A 21014-nucleotide genomic window follows, 5' to 3' on the forward strand; every position below is an offset into this window, starting at 1 on the left:
TCTGGGGACAGGATACCGAAATTGCTTGGCCATTAATGACTCTTCCTAGGCAATAATTTACAACCCACACATTAGCTGGCCCTCCAATTTGTTACTGTATTACTATTAAACCAGACCAGTATGACAGCGCAAACAAAAATCTTAAAGGGTAATTTACCAGCATCAAATATTTCCATTTATAGGCAAGAGGGTCAGTAGTTTCAGAATACAAAAGGATGGAAATTTTTATAAACAAAGCCAGTAAATTGTTAGATGGAAACTGATCAAAATAATTCCCTGTATTACTAACATTAGCCATTACTCCAATACGCCATGGTGAGAGCCACTGAAAAGTGGTTTAAAAAAAATAAAAAATAAAATTAATTTCCTTCTCTTTGTTGGCATCACTCACATTTCAACTCTTCACTCAGCTCCCACAAGCTTACCAACAAACAGGACTGGTCTATTTCACCACCTTGTTTTCAAGCATCAGCCCAGTGCTATTCTGTTTGGATTGCAAATATCCCCCAGAGATGTTGATACCCAAACAAAGACTATTTACATAGAAATGACTTAAATTTCCATTAAGTGTTGCAAATAAAACTCAAAGCCCAGGGGGCTCTTAAGGAGGGGAGATATTTGGTTTTCTATTCAGGTTCTTTTAAGACACCCATCACCATTAGGGCCAGAACCTGCATAAGTTTAATTTTACACATACAAGCAGTCCTGTTGACATAAATGGGACTACTCCTGCAAGTAAAATTAAGCAGGTGCTTAAGAGTTCAAAGGTTCTGGCTCACTGCATGGAAACTAACGATTTACCTTACTGCTTGTATGCAGTGTTGTTGTAGCCCTGTAGCCCAGAAGAAGAGCTCTGTGCAAGCTCAAAAGCTTGCCTCTCCCCAAAAGAAACCGGTCAAATAAGGTATCACCTCACCCACCTTATCTTAAGCTTCTTATGCTCACTATCTACAACAAATTTTATGCAGCATGGTTCTCCCTGCATACCTCCAACTGCTCCCCCTTCTCTACTGCATCAAACATAGGCTGCTTGGCTTCACTTGCAAGGCATTTATGCCTTCTCTCTCATTCACTAGATGTTAACTCCCATCTCTGACCAGCCAAGGTCCCAGCACCCACTTGTTACATTTTCAAACAAGCCCCTTCATGTATTCTCTCCCCAGCTGCCCCTCACACGTGGGAGCAGCTCCCTGTAAACGTGCCTGTTTCAAACTCTGCTTTGTTGTGATGCCTACAAAGGCTTAGGCCTTGTCTTCACTTACCGGAGGGTCCGGCGGCACGCAATCGATGTTCTGGGATCGATTTATCGCGTCTGGTTAAGACGCGATAAATCGATCCCGGAAGTGCTCACAGTCGGCGCCGGTACTCCAGCTCGCCGAGAGGAGTACGCGGCATCGACTGGGGGAGACTTCCTGCCGCGTCTGGACCGCGGTAAGTTCGGACTAAGGTACTTCGAATTCAGCTACGTTATTAACGTAGCTGAATTTGCGTACCTTAGTCCGAAGTGGGGACTTAGTGGGGACCAGGCCTTAACAAGTAAGCTGCTGGTCTGCTGAGTGTACTGCTTCCACGCTGACCCATACGGTCTCGTTTCCTTTTACTCACCCATTAGTCTGTCTGTATCCACCAGTCATTTAGTCTTATGCCTAGATTGGAAGCTCTTTGAGGCAGGGACCATCTTTTTGTTCAACGTACAGCACCCTGCACAATGGAGTCAACATTCGTTCTGAAAAGCCTGAACTGTCCAACATCCAGCCCCCACCCTCTCACACACAAAATATTAGCTCCGTCCCAAAGTAGACGAATCCAGGTCTATCTCCAAGTAAGTGTACGGCCTTCTTTCGATACAGATTTAGAACATGGAACTTAGTAAGCATTTGTATTGTTGTAACACATCGTGGGAACCATGGCGCCCCGATACAAGCAGATGGTCCCAGCCTTGAACATCTTACAACCTTAATGCTGGGTTAACTGTTTCAGGGCTATTAATCCTTTATTCTGAACCCTACTGCAAAGCAGCAGCTATAATAGACTAGCACTATTATAACTAGATGTATTTAGATCTACATTCCCTTTTAATTTTGTCCCAAATGCTTGTCTAGTTAAGTAGTATGAAAGAGAAAAGTGGAAGTTACCATGCCATTGTTATTACCACACAGTAAGAATCTTCTTGGTCTTGTGGCTCAGAGTGTTGAAATACTACTTTGAGGACACCAAGTGAAGGCAGAATTCACCAAAGACATAATAATTACCCTCAATTATGAACACAAGGGCCCCACTGTAACAAAGTTAGAGATACAAGAGTCGACTGGAAGATTCCAGGTTACTAAAGAAAAGAAAATGTACAAGGATTTCGCCTCACGTAAAACCTGCCTAATTCAGACATTTATTGAAAGAGATTCTCTAGATTTTGGTGAACCCTTTATTAAAAGCCTCCTTGTTGAAGGCTTAAAAGCCATGAAACAAAGATTTGTAATTATGGTGCTGGGCTTGCAGTGTCACTATAATTACAGGCTGCCAGTATATCCATTGGCAGCTTTTGATGAGGTAATAACTTGACCACGTTGATCCCAATTGTAACGAAGCTTGGCGCAATGCATCAGCCCAGGTGCAAGGTTTGTTTTACAAAATTGGATTTCAACTGATCCAGCTGCCTTTTATAAACCTAGCAAGTAATAAAGATGGAATCGGTGGGCTTCCAATTCCCCCTACCACACACATCTTTGCAAGCTGTTAACCCAGAACGTGGCTCAAACCCATGTGATAATGAAAGACCAAGCCTCAGATGCCACATCACAAGGCCCGATTCTGATCTCAAACATATGGGCACATATTGTCACCAACCTGGGGAAATTTTAAATAAGTGAAATGATTCAACTGCAGGAGCAAGACAGTGGAAAACTCTATGTGACCTTCTAACAGAAAAAATTAAATTATTGGTCTGAGATAGTGGTGATTAAAAGGCTAAAGCATCCAAAAAAACGTAGGGAAAACAGCCCAGCCTGTGTCAAACAGAACACTGCTTTTTGGAAAAGAGATGATGAAGGCATGACTTCTACCCAAGCCCAGGCATTACAGAGGAGGTGGAGAGTGGAACTGCAGGACAGAGTTTTAGGCACACTCAGGCCTGATCCATACTAACCCCCCCACTTCAAACTAAGATACGCAACTTCAGCTACGTGAATAATGTAGCTGAAGCCGAAGTACCTTAGTTCGAACTTACCGTGGGTCCAAACGCGGCAGGGAGGCTCCCCCGTCGACTCCGCGTACTCCTCTCGCGGAGCAGGAATACCAGCGTCGACGGCGAGCACTTCCAGGATCGATTTATCGCATCTAGACAAGACGCAATAAATCGATCCCAGAAGATCAATTGCTTACCGCCGGACCCGGAGGTAAGTATAGACCTACCCTTAGATACTCTACATATCAAGATCAACCTAATACAGTATCTGCTTTAACCCAAATGGGGCCCCACTTGTGCTGCGTGCTTTACAGACATATTAAGAAGCCATCCTTGCCCAAAAGGCCTTACGCAGTCTAAGGCCTGGTCCCCACTACCCCCCCACTTCGGACTAAGGTACGTTAATAACGTAGCTGAATTCGAAGTACCTTAGTCCGAACTTACCGCGGGTCCAGACGCGGCAGGGAGGCTCCCCCGTCGATGCCGCGTACTCCTCTCGCCGAGCTGGAGTACCGGCGTCGACGGCGAGCACTTCCGGGATCGATTTATCACGTCTAAACCAGACGCGATAAATCGATCCCAGAACATCGACTGCCTGCCGCCGGACCCTCCGGTAAGTGTAGACGTACCCTAAAACAAGACTAAGGGTGGGAGGGGAACAGAGCCACAGAAAAGTAAAATGACAAAGTGACGTGCCCAAGGCCACCTGACAGGTCAGTGGCAGAGCAAGAACTAGAACCCAGGTCTCCTGACTCCCAGTTCAGTGTCTTATCCACTGGACCATGCTGCTTCTCAGTGTGCCTCACTGATCTTTATTGAAACTACCCACCATCCAATACCATGAGGCACTGCTGGAGACATATTTCAGAGTAGCGGCCGTGTTAGTCCGTATCCGCAAAAAGAACAGGAGTACTTGTGGCACCTTCGAGACTATTACATTTATTTGGGCACAAGCTTGTGCTCAAATAAATTTAATATAGTTAGTCTCTAAGGTGCCACAATCCTATTCTTTTTGCTGGAGACAGATTCTAGACATACCCCTTTAGTTAAGTTTGTAGTACATTATAAAGAAATCCTACAAGTAGCAAGAGTCACATTAGTTACCAGCCCTTCACCACCATCCTTCAAAGCTAGGACAAGCTATAGAAAAGGCTGGGATTAAACGCAGAGAAAACTTAGATCACTCTAGCAAGACAAAACAGCCCCTTGTAAGTCCTAAATTTTGTCCTAAGAAGTGACTTTGTTCCCCAGGTCACAGGGGTTAGGCACTGTAGAAGCAGAAATTATTAAAACCTACTATTCATCTCCAGAGTCAGACAGGTGTAAGTCAAGTCTTTAAAAACCCAAAGCTTTAATGGAATCTGAAGTCCACTTGTGCAGTAGCTACCTTCTGTCATCACATTACCTTGACACCATCACCTCAGCCTCTGCCCTACCTCCCCACCCTATCAAGCCCACTTGTTGCATCTTGTCTTCGAATGTGAACTCGCTCTGTTCTAATCTTCCTAGATCCTGCAGCCAGATCCATGAAGGGTGGGTCCCATGCAAAAGCCTAATGACTGCAACACAGGTTTATAGTTTCCAGGTCTGTGTGTGTGTACTGCACCAACAGCTCCAATTTAAACTGAGCCCACTGGACATTATTGCCATAGTAACAGGAAAAGACAGACTTAAAGCTGAGTCTGTGTTTTCAAAGATTAACTTGAGTAAATCAATAGAGTCATGTTGAACACTATTAAGAAGAGCAGGTTCCAGTTTCTAGGGGCCTTGTACTAAGAATTACTCTCAGGATACCTTGTCAGCTACTTTGACATAATTCTTCCCTCCACAACCTTCAGACACTTGTTCTCCTGTAGATCCTTGTTCAATTTTTAAAAGTGTCTTGCAGGTAATGATTAAGTAATTAAAAGACGCTGACATCTACCCAAACAAATCTGCAAGGCAAGTGCCAGTCAGTAACACAACAACCCAAGCTGTTCGGTTAAAGTATCACACAGAGCTTGACTTCAGATCTTGAGCTACCAATACAAATAAAACACAGATGCACAACACAATTAACTCTAGCAATCCACGTTATTTTTAGACCATTGAAATAAAACACTGACCAAATCCAGCCTGACTACAGAAGACAGATGCTCTTTCTTTTTCACATGATCAATTTTCAGCAGTTTCTAAAGTCCACCTCTGCTCCATTTTTCACTGGTTTGGAAAACAATCACTGAACTGGGGATCATCACTTCAAATTACATAGTCCATGCAATACGTAATGCAGATCCACTGTGTGCAGGGTATACATGAAAATGTGTTTAATGTACAATCAGGAGTATCAAGCGGGGTGCTGGCTCCTACCACTACAAAGATTAAAAAGATATTCCTCCTTGGAGCATAAGGAATTAAGACTGATACTAGAATAACCCTCCATGCCAAATGGCCTACTCTGCTCATATCATGCATCTCTAGCTTCTTGCATCACGAAGGATCCCAACAGGCATTACAAGTTACTGGCCCCAATTCAGATCCCATTGACTTGAAAGGGAGATGGCTTAACCACAAGACAAACAGGAATTACCCCTCTTCTCTCTCTCTCTGGGGTAGCATACAGCACACCAGGATAACAATGAGGGGGGTGGAGTGGAGTGGAAAAGAGGGAGAGGGAAAGAGATCTGGGGACAAAGGCAAGAGGGTGGTACCTGGGACCTTATGAAAAGCACTATGGGGTCCTTAAGGAACATACAAAGTGGGCAAGACCTCGGCTTCTGCTGCAGGAGCTGGGGAGGGAGGCAGTTAAGGAAAAGTTGTTTATTGGTAACAAACAGCCTCCCCCCATCCTAAGCTGCAGTCTCAGCACCTCACAGTCCGCAAGCCACAGTTCCAAGGGTCCCTTCAGCAGGCACAGGGACCACAGCACATGGGGCCAACGTCCTCAGCCCCATTCCCAAGGGTCGGGAGGGACTGGGGCAGGCCCAGCGTGAGCCCCACCTTAAGTCACCGATAATTCCCACCCAAGTCCTCCAAGCACCGGGGTGCAGGACAGTTCAGTGCGAGCAGAATCCTGTATCTCCCGCCACATACACCTGAGTCCTGCTACCTGGGCAGGAGGGGACAGCCCCGGGGGGGTTCATGGCTCCCTGACAGGATGGGGGCAGTGCCCCAGCCACTGGGGCAGGGGACAAATGGAGGGGGGCACATCCCTGTGTCCCAGGATTGGGACCCAGCCACCTAGGGGGAGGGGCCATGCCCAGGGAGTGCTCCTGCCCCTCCCCCCCCCCGGGCCCGGGATGACAGGCCAGAGCCCCCGCCCCACTGCTATTCACAGAGCGACCTACGCCAACTGCGTCCACTGAGACGCCCTCCCCCCGTGGAAAGCCGCCGGTTTAAGCCACTGGCGTAAGGCCCGCGGGGTGCACACAAGGCTCCCCGGCCCAGCGCGCTCTGCCCCAGCCATGGAGAAGCGGCCCGGCTCACGCCGCCGGGGGAAAACACACCGGAGCGCCCTACGCCCGCTGCGCACGGCTCCGCTAACGCCATCGGCGTCCAGCCCACCCGAGGCGGTCTCGCGCCGCGCGTAGAGCGTTACGCGCTTAGCGCAAGGCCGCCGGAGCGATTCACAGACCCCAACGGCGCCGGCCGCGTAGCGTCCCGGCCCTTCTGAGCAAGCCGACGTACGCAAACGGCGTCCACGCGCCCGACGTATTCACCAACGGGGCTCCGGCGAACTACGGCGCCTCCCTGCCGTTCCGTGCGACGGGGAGGCGGGCGCAAGTGACGCAAGTTACGCCAGTGGCGTAGGGCGCCCCGGAGGCCCGGGACTCACCGGCCCACGAAGTTCTCGAGCACGGAGCTCTTGCCGGCGCTCTGGCCGCCCACCACGGCGATCTGCGGCAGGTCCAGGTGGCAGCTCTGCCCGATGGAGCTGAACGCGTCCTGCAGCTTGTTCACCAGCGGGATCAGGTCCTCCATCCCCCGGTTCCCCATGGCGGCCGCGGGGCCCCGGCTCCCCGCTTCTCGGGCGGCGGCTCCTCAAACGGTTCTCGGCGGCGGCGGCCAAACTTCCCCTCAGAGTCTCCTCCTCCGGCCCCGGCGCCGCCCCCGGCTCTTCACTCCGCCCCGTCGCGTCAGCGGCGCATCCTATTGGTCGGTACGGCTGTCAGCCTGTGGGTCTAACCAATCGAGAGGCCACACCGCCCGTAATTCAATCTGAGTGGGCGGTGTTTAGCGGCCCTCGCCTCCTTTCCGCATTGCTAGTGGTCGCTTGTGCGGTCACTCTTTTCACCCAACCAATAGAGTTCATTCGTGACCTGTCTAGGAAGGCGGTACTTTTAGATCCCGCCCAATATCTTTTTTTCTGGTTTCTCGTTGGAGGAGAAGCCGGTCGCTCTATCTAAGAGCCACTTAACGCTCAAAAATTCACTCCGCCCTGTTTCCATTGGTCAGAATTTCTGCCACTCTGCCACACCATCCAATTCATTGGGAGAGGCGGGCTTCTCTAGGAAAGGTTGGGTACTAGTTGTAGAGAAGCCATATCTGATTCGTGATCAGAATGTCAATCATGGTGTCCCTCTTTATGATTGGTCTTTTTGTTCCTCCTCCCTCCCCACCCGCTGGAGGAGGTATTAGAGGAGATCGAGTACCGTATTGCCTCAGATAGAACGCGCACACCATTTAGTGCCTTATTTCTCCTTATAGAAGCCCACACATATATTAGTGTATGTCTCCTTATGGAAGACACCTTTATTTTTTTGTTACCGTATATCTCCCTATAAAAGGAAATAAGGACAATCCGAGAAATTACAGACCAGTCATCTTAACTTCTGTACCCGGAAAGATAAGGGAGCAAATATTTAAGCAATCAATTTACAAACACCTAGAAAATAATAAGGTGATAAATAACAGTCACCATGGATTTGACAAGAACAAATTGTGTCAAACCAACCTGATAGCTTTCTTTGACAGGGTAACAAGCCTTGTGGATGGGCGGAAGCGGTAGACGTGGTATATCTTGACTTTTGATACTGTCTTGCGTGACTTTCTTATAAACAAACTAGGGAAATACAACCTAGATGGAGCTACTATAAGTAGCTTAAGGTGCATAACTGGTTGGAAAATTGTTCCCAGAGAGTAGTTATCAGTGGTTCACAGTCAAGCTGGAAGGGCGCAATGAGTGGGGTCCCGCAGGGATCGGTTCTGGATCCAGTTCTGGTCAATATCTTCACCAATGATTTAGATAATGGTATAGAGCGTACACTTATAAAGTTTGTGGATAATACCAAGCTGGGAGGAGTTGCAAGTGCTTTGGAGGATAGGATTAAAATTCAAAATAGTCTGGACAAACTGGAAAAATGGTCTGAAGTAAATAGGATGAAATTCAATAAGGACAAATGCAAAGTATTCCACTTAGGAAGGAACAATCAGTTGCACACATACAAAATGGGAAATGACTGCCTAGGAAGGAGTACTGGGGAAAGGGATCTGGGTGTCACAGTGGATCACAAGCTAAACAGGGTAATGCTCTTGCAAAAAAAGCAAACATAATTCTGGGATGTATTAGGAGGAGTGTTGTAAGCAAGACACAAGAAGTAATTCTACCGCTCTACTCCGTGCTGATTAGGCCTCAACTGGAGTATTGTGTCCAGTTCTGAGTGCCACATTTCAGGAAAGATGTGGACAAATTGGAGAGAGTCCAGAGAAGCAGGGCCGGCGCAACCCATTAGGCGACCTAGGCAGTCAGCTAGTGCGCTACAATTTGGGGGGCGGCAACCACGGCGGTATTCCAGCAGCAGGACCTTCCGCTGCCTCTGTGGGGGGCGGCATTTTGGGGCGGGACCTTCCGCCGCCTAGGGCGGCAGAAAAGCTGGCAGCGCTCTTGCAGAGAAGAGCAACAAAAATGATGAAAGGTCTAGAAAACATGAGCTATGAGGGAAGATTGAAAAAATTGGGTTTGTTTAGTCTGGAGCAGAGAAGACAGGGGATATGAGAACAGTTTTAAAGTACATAAAAGGTTGTTACAAGGAGGAAGGTGAAAAATTGTTCTTCTTAACCTCGGAGGATAGGACAAGAAGCAATGGGCTTAAATTGCAGCAAAGGAGGTTTAGGTTGGACATTAGGAAAAACTTCCGAACTGTCAGGGTGGTGAAGCACTGGAATAAATTGCCTAGGGAGGTTGTGGAATCTCCATCATTGGGGATTTTTAAGAGCAGGTTGGACAAACCCCTGTCAGGGATGGTCTAGATAATACTTAGTCCTGCCTTGAGTGCAGGGAACTGGACTGGATGGACTCTCGAGGTCCTTTCCAGTTCTGTGATTATTTCTCCCTATATAAGCTCACAATTTTGATGCCACTTCTCCATAGAGAAACCCACCATGATGACACCGTATTTCTCCTTAGAGAAACCATCCCTTGTTGTGGTACGATAGCTCTCCATAGAGAAGCTGCCCTCCCATATATCATATTGCCCCGTATAGAAGCCCACCCTTAAGCTAATGTATTTCCCTGTATAGAATCTCCCCAATGCATGGTTCAGCAGTGTCACACTTAGAGAGCCCTACTCAAAATATTTACCAGAACGTTTTAAAAACTCTGTCATTTTATATGCATTATATTTTTGTCCCAGTTATTACAGTAGCATCTAGAGACCACACGCAGGCTGCTGGTGCCACTGTAGTCTGCCCCCAGGCTTCCTGCTACCCACCACATGCATCCTTGGTAGATTAGCAATAGCAAGATTGCTCGTGGGCTTTGCAGAGAAGCTGTACATTTATCCCTGTCCATGTTCCAGAAGGACGCACAGTCCCCGGTCAACCTTAAATCCACATACAAAGGTTTGGGACTGTTAATAGAGTCCCTGGCTCCACCCCTTTTTCCCAGTGATGTACTCTAGCCATTCTCCCATCGAGCCCAGGATTTTCATGCGGCTGCTCCTCACCCCAGGTTCTGGGTTTTTTGAATGCTAATTGTTTTAACGGTTGATTTGTCTCTTGCTGCTGGTGGGGTTTATTAGGTAGAGGGGGGGGGCTAGTGCTGGGGTGCAGTAGGGCGACCAGATGTCCCAGTATTAACAGGACCACACCACTATTAGGGGCTTTTCTTATATAAGACAACCTATAAACCCCACCACCACCGGCCTGATTTTTCACACTTGCTAGCTGGTCACCCTCTGCACAAGTGTCAGTCTGGGGGGTGGGGAAGCTTTGAAGACAAAGTTTTCCCAGCATTTCCTAACACCATCCGCCAGTGGCTGGGCCTGCTCTCCTCAAGCCAGATTCCCCACCACCAAACAGCTCATGCCTGCTTCTGCCCACTAATGACTCCAGCTCAGGAAAGCATCTGCAATGAAGCCAGAAGTGCTTTCCTGCACAGGGACCTTCACGGCAGGCTCTAGGACAGAGGTGGGCAAACTACGGCCCCCAGGCCACATCCGGCCTGCGGTGCTGACCTGCCCAGCCCCTGAGCTCCTGGCTGGCCCCGGCCCCTGAGCTCCTGGCCGGCCCCGGCCCCTCCACCCGCAGCCTCAGCTCGCCGTGCCGGCAGCGCGGCGGCATGGCTGGCTCCGGACGGGCAGCACGGCTCATGGGCAGATTTACCAGTGAACACAGGGTGCCCTGGCATGGGTCCCCACACCCCCCAAGAACAGGAGGCCCCAGGGCTGGGCACTCAGGAAGTTCCGCTCCAGCACACCCCCCGTGGGGGAGACTTGCACTGCAGGGGCACCGGAGCAGGCGGGTGGTGCTGGGTGGCGGGGAATGCGGGCGGAGGACTCAGGAGGCGCACGGGCCGGCCCCGCAGCCGGATGGAGAGAAGCAGCGCTTTGAAGGGGAAACCGCCGCTTCTCTCTGGCTGCCTCTACTCCTCCTGAGTCCTCCGCCCATGTTCGCGGGGTCACATTCTGAAAGGGTCTGGGAGGGGGGGTAGATGGGGGGATCCCAAGGAGGGTGGTTAGGGGCAGGTGTTCCCGGGAGGGGGTGGGGTCCTGGGGGGCGGTTAAGGGACAAGGAGCAGGGGGGGTTGGATGGGTCAGGGGTTCTGAGGGGGGCAGATAGGGGGCGGGGTCAGGCTATCTGGGGAGGCACACCCTTCCCTACGTGGCCCTCCATACCGTTTTGCAACCCCAATGTGGCCCTCGGGCCAAAGAATTTGCCCACCCCTGCTCTAGGAGCTGCAGCAGCGCAGCTAGGGTGACCAGATAGCAAGCGTGAAAAATCGGGACGGGGGTGGGGGGGGTAAAAGGAGCCTATAAAGGAAAAAGCCCCAAATATCGGGACTGTCCCTATAAAGTCGGGACATCTGGTCACCCTAAGCGCAGCCGAGCTCAACGCCCCTGGCGGGTCACAGGTGAGGACGGGGTCTGTAATGTAGCTGGGACCCAACTCCCAAGAACCTTGAGGATCAGGCCCAAGAACTGGCAGCAGAGCAGGAGCTCCTAAAACCATCTGTTTTGTGAAGAAAGGTCTACAGAGTTATTCTGCACATGCAATACGAACCCCAGAGAGAAAAGAAAGCCAGTGTCCTACTGAAAGAGGGGACAGCCACTGGGAGGATCTGCCCCTTCTAATCCACACAAGAAACCCAATTCTTATAAGCAGTGTCCTGGGCATCATATTAACATCTGCCCCAAACTCAACGACAGCTGGGCATGAAGCTTTCCAGGGAGGTACGGATTTGCAAGAGTTTGAATCAAAATGGCTGCAACCCCTACAAAAACCTGGGTGGGGGGTCAGACCAAATGTTTTCTTTCTAGTCTGCTCAGGTTGGATTTCAAAGCAGAACATCCTTTCAAACAGGAGTTGGTTATTTAAAGAAAAAAAAAATGCCCAAACAAAATGGACAATCACAAACTTTCTCCAACAGTCAGGAGATTCATCCAAAGCAGCCCCGTGTCATGAACAGTTTTGAGGAATCAGTTTCCCGACAAAAATCAAATTTTGCAGAAAGATTCCCAGCCCGTTTTCCTCAGTTACACCCTCTCCGGCTGCTAGCAGTTCACCCAGGGGCTCTGGGAACCTCAGAAGCACTGGGCCACGCCTGGTCCTCACCCCTCTCATGAGGAAGTTGGGTTTGTGTTATTGCTTGGCTAGATAACAAGGCTGCTGGGGCTTCTTATGGCACACACCGTGTTCCTCTGCGCCGGGAAGCGAGGAGCTGGAGAGTCCAGTCACTCCGGCAATGCTCCGTAGCGCTCTCCCAGCACAACTCTAGAGCTCGCAACAGATTTATTATTCATATTATCATAGAACCTAGAGGGCCCCCCAACCACGACCAGGGCCCCCTTATGCCAGGTGCTGCACAGACCGTGAGAAATAGCCCTACCCTGAAGAGCTCGCAATCTAAATAGACACAGGGTGGGAGGGGAAACTGAGGCACAGATGAGTGCCCAGGGTCCCCTAGCAGGTCAGTGGCAAAGCTGGACTAGAACACAGATCTCCCCCGTCCCCCTAGCAGGGGAGAGGGGGGTAGGTGGCTGTGACTCTCCCTTGTATTTCTTGGGGGGTGGCGTTGCTTGACCCAGTCCTCCTGGTGCCAATTGGTAGAGGGCATAAGGGTTACAAGACTCCAGAGTCTGGTATTTACAGAGTGTCTTGTCTTTCTAACACATTTTCTATTAGACCTCACAAGGGGGGGTGGTAAATCTTTCATTGGACCCATAGCTGTTGGGGAGACAAGCTTTCAGGCTCTCACCCAGAGCTCTTTCAGGAGATCCTCACACCCCTAGTTGTCATCTACCATCCCACACTGGAGATCTGTAAAGCATTACAACCCATCCTCAATGGTAACCACATCCTCTTCTGGCCTTCAAACACCTCCCCCCAGCCTCATCACCAGAAGCAAGAGCTGCACAGACCCCTCCCCCAACTCAAATTAGCACCAGACCCTGCCAGAACAACAGATGCAAAACCTGCATCCCTATCTCCGCTGCCAGGATGATCAATACCCCCCACCACCACCACCACACCTTTTGAGATCCATGCCTACCCCAACATGCAGCGTATCCCACCCTGTGCACGAAATGCCCCAACAACGTGGGTGAAACAAGACAATCACTATGCTCCGAAACAAACTCACACAGAACAACAAACCCCACATCACCTGTGGGTGAACGCTGGTCAAAGAGCCATCACGCCATATCTCACCTCTCAGGCCCTGTCCTCAACAGCCTGTCCTTCAAAAAATGAGCTTAAATTCATAACTTTGCTAGACACTACAAATCAAGGACTTGAAGACACTGGATTTATGGCTCATTACAACAATCTGTACCTATTAACCATCCCCCCTTTTTTGGGTGGTGTCCAGTGACTGCAGAGGTGTTCGTTGGTCACTTCAGCTTGAATGGGGTCTTAGAATAGGTGTTAGCTACTTAGCTAGCCAATCTGTTCCACCTCGTATTTAGCGATGATGCTGAGTGCCTTTCCCAGATCTGAAGAGCAGTTTGTGTAAGCGCAAAAGCTTGTCTCTTTCACCACTAGAAGTTGGTCCAATAAAAGATCCCTCACCCACCTTTTCTCTAATGGGCAACCAGTAGCACTCTAAGAAAGAACTAATGAGAAAAACAGCAGGTCAGGGGAACCCTAGCTTAATGCGCTTGTCAAGGTATTTGACTATAGTTAGGGGGACAAAGATAGCACCCAGTCATCCTCCAGAGGAACCAGACAGCAGGTTTTCTTCATGAACAAAGGGTCCTCAACACAGGTGAGAACTTTAGGCGAGATGAGCTTCTTTCATGAGGTTAACCTGCTAGTTAAGTGCAGGCTCTAGAGAGAGTTATTGTTTTAGATGTAACCAAGGTTTCCAATATCCTAATTCACCCACTGCTCTTTGATGATCAAGTTATCCTTGTTTTCACTATAAATGTATCTCAGTGCTGGGGTGTTAAGCAAAGTGGTGATGCTGCACGGAATCAGAGAAGCTCTTGTGTACTATTCCTTTGGGAACAGCAGGCCTGGTTATTGGGGCAGGGGGGGAAGGGGTGTGTGTGTGTCTAGTAGAACAGGACTGGACATGACAGGAGACAAACTCCAAGGACACAGTGGCTGGGGTGAAGCAGCTGGTAACCCTGTCCATAGAAAGCAAGGCCTGCGAAGCCATGCTTGGGTTGCCAGAGGCTGGTGGTTTCATGGAGTTGATCCAGACAGACAGACTTCCCCATTCTAGCAGGCGATGGGGTGATGCCCACAGTTCAGGGGTAGCCCCTGGGGAGCATCACAGTTACATTGAAATATATTTGCTCACAGCCTGGAGTAAGTCGCACTCACTTAGTCCAGTCACTCTCATTTGGCTCCCTCTAGTGGGGTAAGTGCCATTAGCCGGGGAAAGCTAATGACTAGCCTGCTGGTACCTGTAAGACATCCCTTAACTAACCAGAAGCCGCGTGGAAGCCTAGTTTACATGCACCATTCAAGGTTCTATTGGCAGGCGAAGGAGGGAACAGAGCAGTTGTATAGAATAGGAATAGAACAGTCTTAATGGCTTATTTTAACAAGCTAAAGTGATTTGAATTTAAACATTCCAGTGCAGGGGTGAGAACCCCCCTCCCCCCCACCCCCCGCCATGGTTCAGACACTAGCCTAGCACTCAGGACATCTGGATCCAATTCCCAGCCCCACCACTGGCTCACTGTGCCTCAGTTTCCCCATCTGTACAATGGGAAGAATCTCCCATCCTGCACCACTTGTCTCTCTAGACTGAGGTTCTTCAGGACAGGGACAGTCTTGCTGTCTGTACAGAACCCAGCATAGTGCCCCACCCCCCCAATCTCTGTCGGGGTCTATCAGTGCTACTGTAACAGAGTATTCAGGGCACAGTGCCAGCCTTATCTATAGAGGGCCTGGCCCCCCCACTTGCCAGCAGCAGGCTGAGTTCTAGCAGTTCCCTGGAACAAGGACAAGCCCCCCGGAGCCTTCACAGTGCAGAGAGTCTTTTATTTAGGATTCCTTTGGTTACACACATTAACTGCAGGGGGGAGCAGGGCTGGGTGCAGCCAGGGCCTGTGTGCCTGGAGGACTCATGGTCCCTGCTGGGTTTGTAAAACAGTTGGCTCCCACGTACAATTTCCCCCCCACATCCCCCTTGGAGACACCAGCAATTCCCAGAGGGCACAAGTCCTGCCCAGCCAGGAGCAGACTCATGTCCCCCTCCACCACCACCCCCTGCCCCATCAGTCATTCTTAGCAAGCCCCTTTTCCACCCCGTGTCTGTTGCTGCTTCCTGTCAGAGTCCGGCTGCACCCGGTGCCCATGGCTGTGGCACACAGCTTCACCTGCCTTGGCCTTGCTGCCAGTGATCTTGGCTGGGGTAACCCTGGGTTGTGCAGCCAGACTTCTTGCACCCCGAGGAGAGGACGACACAGGGGCTCGCGCCCCAGGACTCTGCAACCCTGTCACAAGCTGACTGAGACCCGTGGGGAAGTGGCCAGCACACAGCGCTTCCGTGCTCCTCCTGGGACTCCTGGAAGAGAAAGAAACGTCAGCCTGCCCTCCCCACAGCCTAAGGGACGCAGCTTCCAGAACAGACCCCACCCTCTACCGGATGGGTCCAGAACTGCTCTGCTGTGCAACAGGCCCTATCGCACCAACAGCTCATGGAGATTCTCCTCATGCCTAGTGGCAGCTGAGTGGTCATGAGTTTCCCTAGACTGTCAGCTCCTTGTAACAAGGACTATTTGTACAGCACCTAGCACAGAGGTGGGCAAACTGAGCTCTCAGCCAGGGAGGCTAACCCCTGACCCCTCCCCAACAGCCATGCTGCCACACAGGGAGCGCTCTGGCCCGCCACTCCTGCCAGGCTTTCCAAGAAGCCAGTCCTGCTGCTCTGAGCGTCATGGTAAGAGGGTGGGGAGCGGTGGGGTTGGATAAGGGGTAGGGGATCTTGGGGGGGCAGTCAGGGGACAGGGAGCAGTTGCATAGGGGGTGGAGTCCCAGGGGGGTGGTCAGGGGACAGGGAGCAGAGGGCAGTTAGATAGGTGTGGGAGTCCCAGAGGGCCTGTCAGAGGGCGGGGGTGTGGATAGGGGTCAGGGCAGTCAGGGGACAGGGAGCAGGGCTGGATAGGGGGCAGTCAAGGGACAAGGAGCAGGGGGGGTTAGATGGGTCAGGGGTTCGAGTGGGCAGTTGGGGGCTGGGAAGTGGGAGGGGGCGGGGGCCAGGCTGTTTGGGGAGGCACAGCCTTCCCTACCCAGCCCTGGCCTAGCGCGAAGGAGCACTGGTCCACATCTGGGGCTCTGCGCCTACTAAATAACGAATAGGTCACTGCAATGCCAAATGGCTGCTGCTCAGCTCAAGGTGGAGCACTGCATGCTGGGAGTCCGTTTCCCTGGGCTGTATCTCCCTGTTCGAGGCAAGGCGTCAGGCTGTATTGTAGGATAGGTCTAGCAGGAGCAGCCCATGGCATGGGCCCTCCGTCCCGTAGTTACCTGAGGCCTGGAGAGCTGCAGGGGCTCTTGGCAGGAGAGAAGGGAAAGGCAGGCAGGGAGCGACGCTGGCGTGAGAGGTAGCCTTTGGGCAGATCCTGGGGCAGCGCCACATCCAGGCGCTCCAGGGGCAGAGCCATCTCTGAGCATGGAGAGACAGGGATGTGTCAGCCCAGGGCCACCATGGGACAGTGCCCTAAAGCCAGTGCGCTTGCCCTGGCCCTGGCGCAAGTCCTGCCACCAACGCCACCAGCCTTTTGGTCAGAGCGCTGGGCAAGAGGCACCTCCCTGGTGGGTGAAGGAAAAAGGTAGAGGCTCAAGTCACCTATGAAACCAGAGTGTCTGGGAATCCAGACCCTCTGCACCAAGTCAGAGTGAAAGGAGGCTCATGTGACACCATGCCCCAGGCACTGTGCCTGGCCAGGGGCAGGAAAGCACATGGTGCCCCAGGCGAAGGTGGTGAGCTGTGCCGGGCTGGGGCCCTGGTGAAACCACAGGTCACAGTCTGATGCGAGCAACACCGCAGAGTCCAGCTAGACAGAGCATCATGGTCATCTTCAACTGAGACATTTCTAAGCTTCTCCTTGGGGGTTGCCTGGGACTCAGGACACCTGGGTTCTCTTCCTGGCTCTATGATCCGGGGCAACTCACTTCACCTCTGAGCTGCTGGGTCTCTTCCCACCCCTGGTCTGCCTAGGCTGGGAGCTCTCGGGGCAGGGCCCGTCTCTCTTTGGGCCCAGATCTTGATGGGCACTTGGGGACACAGGGTCCCTAAGAGGTGAGCTCTGCTCATCCTCACAGGCAATACAGGATCCACTGGGCCCCAGCAGGGTCAAGGCCCAACTTCCCCTCCATCTCCAGGCCCTCCCCATTCCAGCACACTTCCCCCTCGAGGCCTTACCACTCCGGATCCGGCTCAGCTCTGGCCCCAGCAGCTTCCCATCCAGGCTCAGCAGGACATATTTCTCCACCTTGATCTCTGGGCTCAGCTGATCCACAGTCCGCAGGTTCGGCCGCTCCATCGCCTCCACTCGCGGCGCGGCCAGGTGCTCCGAGCGCAGAGCATGCACCACGTTCATCTTCGGCTTGGAGAGAGAGAGCAGGAGGGTGGAACGGGCCAGCACGGCTCCCCTTAGATCATATCCCCACCCTCAGGGTAGAGCCAGTAGCTAGCACCCTTCAAAATACCCCAGGGAGAAGGTCTATGAGCCGGCATGCGAGTGGGGTGACCCCCGCTGTGCCACTGCCACCTGCGGGGGCTGCAGGTGTTGGGTCTTTTGCTCTTTACCCAGCTCCCACCCCCTCTGCAGAAGCCGCAAAGGCACCACTGAGACCCAACTACCCGTGTTTATGGGGATCCAAGGCCTGGCCACGTACGTCCTACTGTGCCAGCTGGCCTAGGAAAGCCCCTAAGACACTCAGCCCCACTAGTGGGCTCACAAGCTATTTAAAGAGATGTTCTACTAATCCTACGTGGCACCCAGACCCACGCGAGCAGCGGCGTGCTCTTTTAGCTCTGGCGTTCAGATCCTGAGCTCACAGGTTTGATCCCTGCTGCCAACCACCCACCCAGGAACACAGCATTACACACACCCCATTGGTGGGAACCCTTGCGGAGATCCTGCTGCTGTCTGGGCTACACAAGGCCTTCAGGATGGCATTCAGCCCCCACGGCAATTAGTTTCTAGCCCTACCCAAGTGACCCAGAAGCAATGCATGGGGCTAGCCGCCTACACGGTCTGAGGCGGCATCAGGGCATGCCCTCACACCCCCGAGAGGCTCAGACAGCAATCAGGGCCCCCCCCTCATGCCACACCCTGCCCCAACAACCTCTGTCTACATAGGGATGACCCCATTGGAGGGGACCAAGTCCCAGAGAAGCTCCACGACTTGCCCAGTCACACGGACTCAGTGGCAGAGCTGGGATTAGAACCCAGATCTCCAGTGTCCTGGTCCCATTCGCCTCCAGCTGGGCTCGTCACCCCCACCCACCTTGTGTTCTGGCAGCTTCGCTCCCTAATTGCTCAGCCCTTCTGGAAAAGCAGCTCAGGGTTTCTGGTCTGAGAGCTACCTCACTCTGCATACTCAGCAGGACTTTGATAACCCTCCACCAGTGCTCCATGCTCACCCCACCCCCTTTGCCCAGCAGCCGCAGAATTGCAGGTGCTCTGATCCTGGCCAGATTGTACCTGGTTTGTATTTCACACCAGCTCAGTTCAATACAGACACGGCAGCTTTCCTCTGCCCTGTACCTGCCAGGCAAGGTCAGACCGTTGGTCCAGCTAGCCTTACATCCTGCCTTTGGTGCTCGCTGCCTGATATTCCCTCCTTCCTACCAATATGACATATTCAACGCTGCAGTGCTCACGAGGCGCATAATGGAGCTAGCCAACTGTGCAGCGCTGGAGAGGAAGAAGCCTCGAGGGACCGTGATGCCCCACACGGTGGGCGATTTAACCCACTCATCATCCAGAGGCCACGGTTTCACTTGAAAACGCACCCCTTTGGCAGACACCGAATTGCTGTGCAGGGGAGAACACGGTGTTCCAAAAGGACAAGAAAAAAAAAAAGCATTGATTTTTGTTGCTTGCAGATGCAGAGAGGTATTACCGGGGCTGAACGGGCAGAATGATTGAATGGAGAGGTGACAAGGGAGCCCATGAAAATAAGTGATGGGCCAGCAACAGCTAATGATTTTTCTCTTTTCCCCACCTCTGGCTTTCTGGGTAGAACTAATTAAATCCCTCACCAGCTTCAATCTATTACCCAGATTTCCAGCTGGGGTTTGCGCAGGCAGTTGGCTGTTTGCTACGGAGACAGCCCTCAATTTGTTTCCAGTCGGGAGCAAACGCAGGGGAGCTCAGTCCAGCAAATGGGCCAGGCTTCGCCTACAGATTCTTGCTGTGCCCTGCTAGGAAACCATTTGAAAGGCCAGGGCTCAGCCTGCAAGGAAGGATGAGCTCATGCTCAACATGAACTCTGGTGATAGGGGTTGGATTCCTGGTTCGGCCATAGACTCCCTGGAGCACCTCACATCAGCTGAGTGCCTCAGTTTCCCCAGGATGGTTCCTTGTTTAGTCAGGCTCTAAGCCTCAGTCTCTCATTAGGTATCTGTAGCACCCCTAGCACACAGGGCCCTCTAGCATACAGAGGCTGCACATTGTTTCCATAACCTCCCTAGAAATGCACCCCTCCCCCCCCACACACCCCCAAAGCACAGTCAGTCAGAATCTTTGTGTTCTGTAGCCATGGAGGCAGCCTGGCACTGCTGGGCTATGGAGTCTGTGCCTTTCCGGGGTGGTGGGAGAAAGGTGCTGGATTTATCTCCTTGCAGGCCCACAGCCTCTCTAACGATAGAACAGATACAGCATGAACAGGGCTTGCACCCCCTGAATAACACCCAGCCCCCTTTGCTTGCAAAGCTGGTCTGTCCCAAGGTTTGCTACTCACACCACACCCCATATCCAGGCCCGCAGGCAGCCCGCCCCAAGACATTTGCCTTTACTGTCCAGTCCCCTGTATTACCCCATATTTCTATTGCAGCAGCACCTCAGCGCACCAGCCGTGGACCTGGCCTGCCGTGTGCTAGGTACTGTACAAACACAGAGCAACAGGCCATTACTTTTCAGCTAACAAGAAAAGACACCTAGGAGCTGCCAGTCAGCTCAGCCCCAGGTCCATGTAGCTCACTAACCAGTCTCCAGCTGCTGCAAAGGAAAGAGCGTGAGGTTTTAGGGCCCTTCTGAAAAGCTTTGCAAAAAGCTATGAACTAGAAGGACTCCAGAGAGCCTTGTTTCTAGAGAGCACTATTAAAGTCATCAAAGATTTAGTGCTTCCATGACATCCCAGGACATGAAACTTCACTGTTCAATTATGCAGCACTTGGAAGCACATTTCCTCTTATCCATCTTGAATTTGCCACCTTTCATTGTAATTGTTCCCTTGCTCTTGTGTTACAAGATGGGGAGAGTAGAACTTGGCAGGCTCGTGTCAATACTCTCCCTTATTGTACATGCTTTGTGCTCTCTCTCACCACCTCCTGCCCTAGGCAGGCACAAATGCCATACCACACCCCCTCACTGCAGGGCCAGAATACCTGACAGGGTTAAGGAAAGTAGTGGCCTCCCAGGCAGGAGGGTCCTATCTCAGCAAGGTCATCAGTCATAACTAACATGCCCAATCATCTCCCCCTAGGAAGGGTTAGAGACAGACATCAATTAGCCCTCATTCCAAGGACTGCCCCAAGTTTTAGTCCTACAGTTAGCTACAGGACACACAAAATGGGCCTCCTCTGACACCCAACATTGAAAGTTATTCACAAGAGGAATAAAAAACTCATAACCCTGGAGCTGCAGAAAAACACCCTAACACCAACCCCACCACATTGTAAGCCCCCTCCCTGACTAATATTTCTGCACTCCTCTTTGGGGCATAGCAG

At 51.7% G+C, this 21014-nt stretch overlaps 2 protein-coding genes across 11 annotated transcripts in view; both read right to left on the reverse strand.

Moving 5' to 3' along the window:
* The window catches only part of DNM2 (dynamin 2), a 63250-nt gene extending 56015 nt beyond the window's left edge, over positions 1–7235 (reverse strand). For all 10 annotated transcript variants that reach the window (XM_054013037.1, XM_054013038.1, XM_054013036.1 and 7 more), the window contains exon 1: positions 6996–7235. In XM_054013037.1, the coding sequence (XP_053869012.1) occupies positions 6996–7156 (161 nt within the window). In that variant the 5' untranslated portion in view covers positions 7157–7235. The remainder of the gene's footprint in view (positions 1–6995) is intronic.
* An 8102-nt stretch (positions 7236–15337) lies between these two features.
* LOC128828478 (uncharacterized) lies at positions 15338–19269 on the reverse strand. Its single transcript, XM_054013176.1, has 4 exons — positions 19187–19269; positions 17478–17661; positions 16580–16718; positions 15338–15617 (listed from the first exon to the last, which is right to left on the reverse strand). The coding sequence occupies exons 1-4, from the start codon at positions 19235–19237 to the stop codon at positions 15338–15340; spliced, it is 654 nt and encodes a 217-aa protein (XP_053869151.1). The 5' UTR covers positions 19238–19269.
* Positions 19270–21014: the final 1745 nt, after the last annotated feature.

This window comes from Malaclemys terrapin, chromosome 23 (assembly GCF_027887155.1).
Source record: "Malaclemys terrapin pileata isolate rMalTer1 chromosome 23, rMalTer1.hap1, whole genome shotgun sequence".
NCBI lineage: Eukaryota > Metazoa > Chordata > Testudines > Emydidae > Malaclemys > Malaclemys terrapin.

What these genes read in the sequence shown, in the direction of transcription:
- LOC128828478 (XM_054013176.1), bottom strand. Translation starts at nt 19,237, where the DNA reads ATGGGCTCCCTTGTCACCTCTCCATTCAATCATTCTGCCCGTTCAGCC. An exon ending in ATTCTGCCCGTTCAGCCCCG is followed by an intron (nt 17,662 to 19,186) that starts GTAATACCTCTC and finishes TCTCTCTCCAAG; the next exon opens with CCGAAGATGAACGTGGTGCA. An exon ending in GCTGAGCCGGATCCGGAGTG is followed by an intron (nt 16,719 to 17,477) that starts GTAAGGCCTCGA and finishes CTCCATGCTCAG; the next exon opens with AGATGGCTCTGCCCCTGGAG.